Genomic DNA, 12,238 nt, shown 5'->3' with positions numbered 1-12,238 from the left:
GAGTGGCAAGTAGGCGAGTGAGCAAGTAGCGAGTAAATAGCAGCGACGTGTGTGTACGGCCCTTTAAGCTTCTAGCTTATAAATGCAACTTATTTCATGTTTTATGTGCTTTGGAGGCTGAGATATTTAGGTTTTAAAAGGGAGAGGGCACCTTTTGCTAAAAAGGGCTTAGGCTAAAATGGGTTAAATTATTCATTATATGAATCCTCACTCTTCTCCTTCCTCCCCTCCCCTCACACTCTCTCTTCCCCCCCCCTAGCCATCGTGTCCGCCTACGAGAACAACACGCAGCACGACCCCAACACCAACAACGCCATGCTGGGCGTGCACGCCTCGGCCTCGGCCATCATCCAGTACGGCAAGATCGGCCGCAAGCAGGGCCTGGTCAACGTGGCGCTGGACATCCTGAGCCGCATCCACACCATCCCCACCGTGCCCATCGTGGACTGCTTCCAGAAGATCCGCCAGCAGGTCAAGTGCTACCTGCAGCTGGCCGGCGTCATGGGCAAGAACGAGTGCATGCAGGTACGATGCAGCACGAGCGCAACTACATAACACTCGTATGCCTACACATATGCAGGCACACGCACACACAAATGCACGCTCACATAAGCACAGACATCCCCCCCACACACACACACACTCACCTGCGCACAGACGAGAATAAATAAGTGAGAACACTCACACACACACACACACACACACACACACACACACACACACACACACACACACACACACACACACACACACACACACACACACACACACACACATGCACACACAGGCAAGAACAAATGCAGGTATGGATGAGGAGAGATGCACTAATATGTGTGCACACACACACACACACACACACACACACACACACACACACACACACACACACACACACACACACACACACCAGGTCAAAAGGATGGCACCACCTCTAATCCCCCTTAGAAATTCCACTGCAGAGGGAGGGTGGAGAAGTCAGCAAAAGCTGCAAACTTAATGAGGGTAGAAAATCCCCAGAATTCTTTGCAATCAGAAACGGTCTGTGAAGAAAATCAGTTCCAGGGTGTAAAAGAAGCCTATTTATTCCACCGCATCTTGGAAGAAACAACGTTGCCGTAGTCAAATTCCTCGGTTTCATCATGTTGCTGTTTAATATTGCAAGTTAATCAAAGCACACTCCAACTTCATTTGGACAGATGCAGAATTTATCAAAGCAATCTTGTGTGTCTGTGTGTGTGCGTGAACAATTTTTTGTTTGTATTGTTTACTTTCTGGCCGCTCTAAAATACCCATGTTATTTCTCGGCTTTTTGGTTGCTATCAAGTTGCATCACATCGCAAGATGCTGGGGCTCAAATCAATTTCTCATTTTTAGCGTCTTTCTCCTGACACCACACCAAACAATGGGGTTGAGTTAGGACACACACGCACGGTCACACATGCACGGACACACTGCGAAATGGGGCATTTGCACGGCTTGTTAGATAAGCTCTTTTACATGTTTCTATGACATTCTGTCTTGACTCTTAAATTGCCACTGCTGCGGGAGTACCCCTATACGCTGTGGAATAGTGCCTTAATTTTCGATTGGCTCTAGAAAAGCCATTCTCTTAGCTATCAATATGAATATCATAGACAACAGTGTTGCTTTTCTACTTTTCTAAGGTACTGATTCAGTTGTTTGCACCCAACAATTTGAGTACACTACCTCAAAAAAGTATATCGAAGTCCCTGATTGGTTGCAGGAGTATTTACTAGTCTCTGATTGGCTATGGCCGTGCCATCACAGGTGAGATTAACAAGGTGACAGACCAATGGAGCGCAGCAGCTCGTTAAGAGTGCCCAGGCCGTAATGACAGACAGGTGAACGGGTGAAGTGTTCAGGGGAGGGCGGGAGAAAGAGGTGGCTGGCCTTTCACTCCATTTCTCTTCATTCATTTAGCTGCAATCCCCCCAACCATCTGTCCGTCTCTCTCTCTCTCTCTCTCTCTTTCTCTCTTTCTTTCTTTCTTTCTTTCTTTCTTTTACACACACACCTGCCTATTACCATCTCTGGCTTCTCTCTGGAGCTCCTTCTCTCTCACACTAGCTCATCTCATCTCATCTCATCTCATCTCATCTCATCTCATCTCACCTCTCTCACCTCTCTCTCATCTCTCTCATCTCTCTCATCTCTGGCTTCTCTCTGGAGCTCCTTCTCTCTCACACTAGCTCATCTCATCTAATCTCATCTCACCTTTCTCTCTCTCTCTCTCTCTCTCTCGCTTCCCCCCTGTTTTTCTTTTCTCATTTCTCATCCCCCTCCACATCTCCTCCCTAGCCATTACGCCGGCTCAGATGTATTGCGACTCGCCATTACTCGCCTCTCACCTCTCAGATGGCCTGATTAGCTCCTCTCCTCCTTCTCTTTTCCTTCTCTACTCCCTCTCTCTTCTCTTCCCCTCATTCCTCTGTGCATCCTTTCCATCCCCTCTCATATCTGTCACCTTTTCTCTCCTCTCTTCTCTTGTCATCCTCTTCTCCCTCTCACCTCTTCGTTATATTGCACTCCCCTGCTTTCGCTCTTCTCCTCCTCACATCATCATCTATCCTCCCCCTCCCTCCTTCCCCAAGTGTGTGTGTGTGCGCGTGCGTGTGCGTGTGCGCGCGCGCGTGTGCGCGTGTGCGTGTCCATATGTGGGTGGTGGGCCTTTGAGGAGTCCCCGTTTAGTCATGTCAGACCTCTGGGCCTAATTTTCAAAGGCAATAAACGCTCACACACACACACACACACACACACACAGACACAGACACACACACACACAGACACACAGACACACACAGACACACACAGACACACACACACACACACACAGACACACAGACACACACACACACACACACACACACCGCATGTTGCCTGAGGATGGTGTATGTGTCTGTCTGTGTCAGAACACAAGGCAATGCCGCGTGGCGTAATGGAAACGGATGATGGTCTCCCCTCTCATGTATGATCCAGCCGAGCCTGAACTTGCCGTGGGGGTGCCACCCTGAGGCCCCGGGGGGGCTGAATTAGTGTCTCAGAGAGATGATGGATCTTGTTGTTTTTAGCCTACACAAACTCACTCTGATTACCGTTTTCTTCCATCCCCTCTCTCTCTCTTTCCCTCTCTCTCTCACTCTCTCTCTCTCTCTCTCTCTCTCTCTCTCTCTCGCTCTCTCTCGCTCTCTCTCGCTCTCTCTCTCTCTCTCTCTCTCTCTCTCTCTCTCTCTCTCTCTGTCATTCATTTTATATTTTCCCTTGTCACAATCTGTAATTTTTTCCCTCTTCAGATCTGTTTTTCCCCTCTCAATCTATCTTTTGGTGTGTGAGACTTCTAGTCTCATTGTCTCTCTCGGGTTTTCTCTCCCTGTCTTTCCCTCTCTCTCTCTCTTATCTGCCCATTTCTCCCTTTCCCCCCCAAAAAAAAATCATCAGAAGCGTCGAATTGCTCTCCATAGTCATTGTTGTCATTAATATTTTGTGCTTATAAAGAGGTCAAATATAGTCCGAGCCTCACCGTGTTGTTTTTGCTTTTCTCCGTGCGTGTGCGTGTGCGTGTGCATGTTCGTGTGCGTGTGTGTTTGTTGGTAGGGCTTGGAGGTGATTGAGTCCACCAACCTGAAGTACTTCACCAAGGAGATGACTGCCGAATTCTACGCCCTCAAGGGCATGTTCCTGGCCCAGATCAACAAGTAGGCTACTCTTCCTCCTCTCTCTCCCTCTTCATCCTCCCCTTGTTCTCCCTTTCTCATCTCTTCCCACATCGTCTTCGTCTTCTTTTCTTTAGTATACTCTCCTTCTTCCCTTCCCTCTTCATCCTGTCGTCTTTTTTTGTCCCTTCCTTATGCATTCGTTCTTCGTTCCTTCCTTAGTTCTGTCTTCCCTGCCCCCCCCCTCTCTCTCCTCCTCCCTTCTTCCATCCCTTCCTTGTCCTCCTCACCATCCTTCTGTTCATCATTCTCGTTTTAATCTCCTTTCCTTCCTAATTCATCCTCTTGATACCTCCTCTCCTCCCATTGCCTCTCTCTCCCTACCTCCATTTTTCCTCCTAATGCGCCCCCACCCCCATTTCTCTACCTTACACCTCCAGTGCCATTCGTTATTTTTCTCAATATTACATGGCTCTGAGACCAAAGCTTGCTTTTTTCCTATTTATTTTCCCCCTGGCTCACTGTCTGGACGTGTGCCTTTGTCTGCATGTCTGGCTCCTCTCTTCTCTTGCCTCCTGGTTCTGTCCATGTCTGTGTGTGTTTGTCTCTAAGCTTCTGTCTGAAGGGAACGCCAGAAGAACAAACACCTTGTAATGAAATACTTACATTTGCACAGAGTGCCTCTGTTAGACAGGAGAGGGCCCAGTGAAAGCTGAGTGGTAAAGGGCAAATGAAAAAAGGTTGGATATTAAAAGTGTAATACCTTAGGAAGGACACACGCACACACACGGGCACCCGCACATGAAAACACAAACACACACACACACACACACACACACACACACACACACACACACACACACACACACACACACACACACACACACACACACACACACGCACAGACTGGGGGAGTGACTGGCAGTGTGAAGTCCGGTAAGAAATTCCATGTTTTACCTCTCTGGTCTCATAATGAGCGGCAGCGTATCCTTTTTAGTGGGCGAACTTCTGAGGCTGTGGACTGTCCTTGAGAGAGTATCACAGAAAGGTGTTCATAACGCAAACATGCGCACAAACACACACATTCGGTTTCTCTTCTCCAGTGAACGCCATAACACAACGGAATTGTGATGCGTGTGAGAGTGAGTGTGTGTGTGTGTTTTATTTTATTTTAGCAAGAACACCTTCTCTGATTTGTAGCCGAGGGCTGTTGCTCCTCCTCTGAAAATTGCTGCATGTAGCGAGTGCTGTTATTCAAAAAAAAAAAGAAGCAGCCTGATTATGAAACACGCTGGTCCAGGGGAAAACAAGTTACCGTTAAAATGAAGATCAAAGCAACGACTTTCAGGGCTGTCAGGGATTCATTCCTTCTCTCTCTCTCTCTCTCTCTCTCTCTCTCTCTCTCTCTCTCTCTCTCTCTCTCTCTCTCTCTCTCTCTCTCTCTCTCTCTCTGTCTCTCTCTCTGTCTCTCTCTCTGTCTCTCTCTCTGTCTCTCTCTCTCTCTCTCTCTCTCTCTCTCTCTCTCTAAACCTCCCCCCGTTATCCCTCACTCCCCTCTTCATTTCATCATGGAAGGCATGATGGTGACCCCCTGTGGTGTGGTGGGTCGAGGGTGGATGGAGGATGAGGGAGTTGGGGTGGGGGTGGTTGTGGGGGGATGCACTGCTGCTTATTAAACTTCCGCTGCTGAATAATTAACTCAGTAGCAATTTGTGGAATCTACCGTCATCAGCACAAGTGTCTGTTAAACGCACGCGGCAGCACACACACACACACGCACACGCACACGCACACATACACACACACACACACACACACGCACACGCACACGCACACATACACACATCGCCTGTGCAAGGCCCAATGGTATCATCCCATGCACGCACGCTCGCACACACGCACATGTGCACACGCTCTCTGAGGGAATATTAAGTATTAAACAGGGCTGAGCCGTGGAGGACTTGAGGGTGTGAGAGAGGCAGGTGGGGGCTTGTGGGTCGTAATTATGGCTGTGGCCCCGGGTGTTATGGCTGGAGGCAGTACAGCAACCTGTGCTGATTGTTCTGACTACCCCAATGGCCTCCTTTTAGTAGAGAGACCAAGGCACCTCACCAGACATCAAGACAGGTGGATGTGGACAACATGTACTGGTAATTTCAGCAGCGTTGTGGCGAACTGGAGTTGTTTCCCCACCAGGACTCGAACCCGGACCTTCTGGGGTACTAAACTGGGGCTCTGACCGCTACACCAAAGACTTTGCGTATGTGTGAGGGAGCATATGACCCTTTGGAAACGGCAAACACCAACTTTGTCTCTCTCAGAAACACACGCTTACACGCACTCACCCCAATCGTCATTGGCCTCCTTGGCCACACACTATTCCCATATCTGACCAGAGGTTATGAATAACATAGCTGTCATAGTCATAGCTGCCACATTACTCTATTACATTGTAGATGTGTCTTGCTTATGCATCCGTACACCCGCCCCTGCTTCCTCTGTGTATCTAAATAGAGAGACACACACAGGCAGACATATGCAGAGAAACAAACACAAACACACAAACACACAAACACACACACACACACACACACACACACACACACACACACACACACACACACACACACACACACACACACACACACACACACAGAGTCGGAAAGTTCTTGCCAAAAATTGATCGGCAGGAAATGGCTACTGCTCCTCTCCTTCATTCACCCACTTGCTCTCATTCGCACGCCCTCTCTCTTTTTCCATTTCCCTACATCACACTCTTTCGCTCGCTCGCTCGCTCGCTCGCTCTCTCTCTCTCTCTCTCTCTCTCTCTCTCTCTCTCTCTCTCTCTCTCTCTCTCTCTGTCTCTGACCGTTTTGCAGTCTTTGGTTCCAGAATCAATAGGTAGCAGTGCAGGGACCAGTCAAAGTTGAGTTAACATTCATTTCTGAAGCCCTTGTCAGCTACATTTCCCTATCTTTTATCATTTATTTATATATTTTTCATTTGTTTTTGTTTAAACGACATCCGACATTTGATCCCTTTTGTTTTGCCATATTTATGAAAACAATGACTGATGAGAGTGCTTGACAGTGAAATGGGTAATTAATTTCAGACAGAACATTCCATTGACTTTCAATGGGTTTCATTTCTGGCAAATCAGAATTAGATTTTTCTTAAAAATAGAAAAACTTGGTATGGAAATCTATGGAGTATAATGAAGAGGGAAGTGTGGGTCACCAGATCAAAGAACAAAAAACAGCTGACAGCTAAGCATAAGCATCAATGATGTCTGGGCTTTCATAACCCTCATGCAATGCCACTGCCATTGACTTCAATGTTAAACACAGTCAGGTCAGCAGTCTAACCCATGACTGCGGTTTTGAGTAATGAACAAGGCTGAGACTTTTGAAAGCCTCAGGAAGCTTTTACCAGTGTTTAGAGTTAATTGGTTAATTCAGATGATTAGGTTAATAGCTTGTTTAGACAACCTTCTCATGATATGCTAATTTTTTGAGATATGAATATTGGGTTTTCATGAGCTGTATGCCAAAATCATCAATATTAAAACAAAACAAGACCTGAAATATTTCAGTTGGTGTGCAATGAATGTAAAACATATGAAAGTTTATTTTTTATCATTACATTATGGGGAAAAAATGAACTTTAACACAATATGCTAATTATTTTAGAAGGACCTGTATATTAAAAAAAACACCAACATGTTCGGACACTCAAGGAGAATCATACGCAAAACAAGCACTCTGGGAATTCAAAGAGTTCAGCAAAGTTCCTAGAAATTGAGAAAGAAAAAAAATCAATATGTGCACTGCTATTAAATCATTGGGCTTGTCTGCTGACAAGACTGGAGTTGATACATATATTATATTATATTATATTATATTATATTATATTATATTATATTATATTATATTATATTATATTATATTAAATCTAACAGTTTCGTGCTTGTATGCCCTTACGGCTGTCATCTGCCAGAAACCATATCTGACTTTTAAAGTAAACATTCTTCCCACGCTCACCCCTGACGCCTTTGTCTCTTCCCTCCCACTCTCTGTCTCTTGAGTCTATCCATTTCTTATTGTGTGTCTGGCTCTTTTTTCTCTCTCCTCCACTCTAACTCCCATGCATCTTCTCCAGTTGGTGTCTTTCTGTCTATCCTTCTCATCCTTCCTATGCCTCTTGCCCCATCCCCCTCTGCCTCTAGCCATTGTTCTCTTTGTCTCCCTATATTGCTCTTTTTTCCCTACATCTCCATGGACCATGGACCATGTGCCGCTATTACTATTTCCTCCCCTCTTTTTCATGATTCCTCTCTTTCTTTCATCATCATCTCATCTCACCTTTCATCATTCCTCTAACCCCGCTCTGATGTTTGATTCCTCCGCAGGTCTGAGGAGGCGAACAAGGCGTTCAGCGCGGCCGTCCAGATGCACGACGTGCTGGTGAAGGCCTGGGCCATGTGGGGCGACTACCTGGAGAACATCTTCGTGAAGGAGCGCCAGCCGCAGCTGGGCGTCTCGGCCATCACCTGCTACCTGCACGCCTGCCGACACCAGAACGAGAGCAAGTCGCGCAAGTACCTGGCTAAGGTGAGGCCCCTGCTTTCTTCTACTTGTATTTTTTATTTTTTGTGGTCTTTCACAACTTTATTGACAGGACAGTTTGAGAGGCGAACAGGGGGAGAGAGTCATCAAATGACCCTGTAATAGACATTGGAAAGTTAACTACCACAGTATTACTCTACTATGATATAACACAGGACCTTTAGTAATGCACTATGACTTGGTCATTGCCTTTCTGGTAACGGCAAATATATAACAGGTTAACACGAATAACAAGACATACATGTAGCATCACAGGACTATTTCTGTCTCCTTAAGTGTTTTTTTTTTTAATTATTATTTTATTTTCAGGAAATGCCTCCTCTCTCTTTCCCGCACATTCTACTCCCTCTCTATCCCTCGCTCTCTCCCTCCCTTCCCATACACATTACCGTTGTTGTTACCCCCCTCTATCCATCCCCACACATGTAATGTATATATTCCAGGTCTTCGATTGTTGTTTCCTGTACATTGTGGGGGTTAGCGTGGTGGTGGCGATTACCACAATATGAACAATAATAATATTTTTGTGTTATGCCGTTTGTGTGAAATGTGACACGCCACAGTACTGCAAATCCAATATAACTGGAGAAAAAAAGCACACAGGGATGGGTTTCCTGCTCTCTCTCTCTCTCTCTCTCTCTCTCTCTCTCTCTCTCTCTCTCTCTCTCTCTCTCTCTCTCTCTCTCTCCCTCGCTCTATCTATCTATCTATCTATCTATCTATCTATCTATCTATCTATCTATCTATCTATCTATCTATCTATCTATCTATCTATCTATCTCTATCGCTCTCGTACGTTGGCATCTTGAGGGGTGTGTAGGTTTGCCTGACATTACTAATAGGCCCTGGGCCTAGCGGTCTGGTGTAGTTGAGGACATGCAGTATTCCTTACGTGTGTGTGTGAGATTGTGTGTGTGTGTGAACAATAACACAGAGGTGTTACGGACACACAAAACACACCACTGCAGAAGAACACAGCTATTGAATATCAAAACAAGCTCACACAGACAATAGACATTATTCAATAACCCGTTTACTCCAACAGGAAATAATTAGTGTACAGCTTTTCTCTACGCTCTCCTCACATCTGCTATTTGCATGAGCGGCAATTGTACATGAATGTACAATGCCATGTGTATGCAGTCAATTGTACATGAATGTAGAATTGATTTCATGCACAAACACAATTTGCATTGAAAGGAAGCTCAGCGTTAGAAGTCAAAGACAAAGGGCTGTGGCAATCGGTCCCTGGCCACTTTTGATCTTGCTTTGTCCTCCCTATGCTAGACCACAGTTGAGTCAGGTGGAGCAATCAATGCTTTTCTGTGCGTGTGCGTGTGCGTGCATGCGTAGCTTGCTTGAGATCAGTTCTGGGGATTTGAGGGGGTGGGGGAGTTAGATTGGATGTGATTTCCCCCTGGGTCTCTCTGGCTCGCTGGCGCTCTTACCTTGTGCCGAGGTCATCCAGCAGACCAGCTCTGCCTCTTTCCTCTCCGATGTGAGCCATACCCTGGTCATCAATCCTGGCGGTGTGGGTGGGTGGGTGGTTGTCTGTCTCTGGGACCTCTTAACCTCTTTCATTCACCAACACTGATGGGCAAATGCACGAGCGTGCACACACACACACACACACACACACACACACACACACACACACAGACACAGACACAGACACACACACACACACAGACACACACACACACAGACACACAGACACACAGACACACAGACAGACACACACACACACAGACACACACACACAGACACACACACACACAGACACACACACACAGACACACACACACACACACACACAGACACACACACACACAGACACACAGACAGACAGACACACACACAGACAGACACACACACACAGACAGACACACACACAGACAGACACACACACACACAGACACACAGACACACAGACACACACACACAGACACACACACACAGACACACACACACACAGACACACACACACAGACACACACACACAGACACACACACACAGACACACACACACACACACACACACACACACACACAGACACACACACAGACACACACACAGACACACACACAGACACACACAGACACACACACACACACACACACACACGGATTGTGCACACATGCACTATTCCTCTCTTCATCAGTCCATCTACTATAGATGGTTTTTCCATCTTTCGTTTTATCCCTACACCTCTCCCACTCTCAGTCCCTCTTGATCCGCTCTGCTTATCTAATCTCTCCCCTCTCATTGGTCTCTTTTTTTTCTCCCCCCCCCCTTCCCTCTGTTTTTGATAGTTTCTTATTCTCATACCCACGATTCATTTCGATTTGATTCGATTTAATTCAGTGGTCCTCCTTTTTTCCCCAATTATAACAAATGTAGCAAGAAAAAAGATTAATCTTTCTCTTGCGGACGCATCAATTAATCGAATTGTTGGTTGTAGGATCAATGCATCGGCACAAATTAAACATGATTTACACCCCTAGTCTGAGGGCTGCCCAAGGGCTACTTGTTTGTTCAGAATCCTCTACCAATGTCTTGATATAGTTATCTTATTTAGGTTAAGAAAAGCATAAACTGTGACAAAATGTGTATATTTGTCACTATTTATGAACATCCGAAGCCCCTGGAGGGTTTCCTGGCACCCGTGGCCACCATGTTGGCAACACCTGTACCACCTCTTCCCTTCCCTGCTCTCTGCCCCCAGCTCTCTGTACCCCATACCATCCAGGCTAAGAGCTCCCCTCTGTCTATACAATCTGCCCAGCACTGTCTTGCACCTGAAACCCCCCTACACCTCTCACTCTCTTGTGTGACCTCTCTCTCGCTGTCTCATGCTCACTCTCTTACTCGCTCTCTTGCGCTCTCTCTCTCTCTCTCTCTCTCGCTCTCGCTCTCGCTTTCTCTCTCTCGCGCACGCTCTCTCTCTCTCTCTCTCTCTCTCTCCGCTCCTGTCTCCGTGTGGTACTCCAGCACACTGACGTGCACATTCCGCAACCCCATGCCCACACTGCACCCCCAGTAAATCAATACAACATGGCCTCAGCTGCTATATCTTGCTAGTCTGGATGCTGCTGGCAGTCTTAAGTCCCTGTGTAAGCAAGCCAGCCTTGATCAATGCAGAGGGGTAGGACGAGGATATGGGTACCCTGCCTAAAACCAAACAAGAGACACACAAGGGGTGCGTGCCTGCGAGCGTGCGTGCGTGCGTGCGTGCGTGCGTGCGTGTGCGTGCTTGTGCGCGTGCGTGCGTGCTAGGCATGGTACGGTTTGCGTTGCAAACCGAGACCGTACGGTTTGCATGTCACGGAACGGGGTAGTGGGCAACCGCACGGTGCCCACGGTTTAAAAAATAAAATAAAATAGAATGACCACCGGCGGACGACGCTATTAAAATCCTACTACTTTTACAAGCATAAAACACAAAGACTACATAGGATATTGAGTGTGGAAAGACTGATTTCGATCAGCCAACTGAAAGGCATAATGTAACAGCATGCAGCTGACTAGGCTACAGTAGCCTACAAGCAAGTGCAGGTCGGTCACCCTCTCCCCCCTCTCTCTCCACCTTAGCGCAAGTGACTGTTCCCAGCCTTTATGCTGACCATTTTAAATTAAATGAACATGAATTTACAAACAATGACAGATTAGCAGAACAGAGTAGACTATGACTTACGTTACAGTAGTGTAGGCTATATCCACGTGGCATTGAATGGGGATTCCGGACGGCAAAATGCGAGATAATTGAGCATATCCATCAGATTCACTGCGCTGTCCTTAACTGCAATCAACTGTAGAACTAGGCCTAATTATATGTAGCCAGTTAAACTCTGATGGACGGAAGGGGACTTTGTGCTGTTGCCTAGTTAACATTGATGTTTAACACTATAACAAAAATAAAATTTGACTGTTTTAAAAGGCTC

The 12,238-nt window shown here is 46.6% G+C and overlaps 1 protein-coding gene across 4 annotated transcripts in view; it reads left to right on the top strand.

Moving 5' to 3' along the window:
- trrap (transformation/transcription domain-associated protein) overlaps positions 1–12,238 on the top strand; it is a 209,395-nt gene that overhangs the window by 143,519 nt on the left and 53,638 nt on the right. For all 4 annotated transcript variants that reach the window (XM_063221633.1, XM_063221634.1, XM_063221631.1 and 1 more), the window contains exons 60-62: positions 260–525; positions 3,613–3,713; positions 8,080–8,281. In XM_063221633.1, the coding sequence (XP_063077703.1) occupies positions 260–525; positions 3,613–3,713; positions 8,080–8,281 (569 nt within the window). The remainder of the gene's footprint in view (positions 1–259; positions 526–3,612; positions 3,714–8,079; positions 8,282–12,238) is intronic.

Source organism: Engraulis encrasicolus, chromosome 17, assembly GCF_034702125.1.
Source record: "Engraulis encrasicolus isolate BLACKSEA-1 chromosome 17, IST_EnEncr_1.0, whole genome shotgun sequence".
Lineage (NCBI taxonomy): Eukaryota > Metazoa > Chordata > Actinopteri > Clupeiformes > Engraulidae > Engraulis > Engraulis encrasicolus.
The sequence above is the reverse complement of the archived record's forward strand: the minus strand, read 5'-3'. Positions and strand labels throughout refer to the sequence as shown.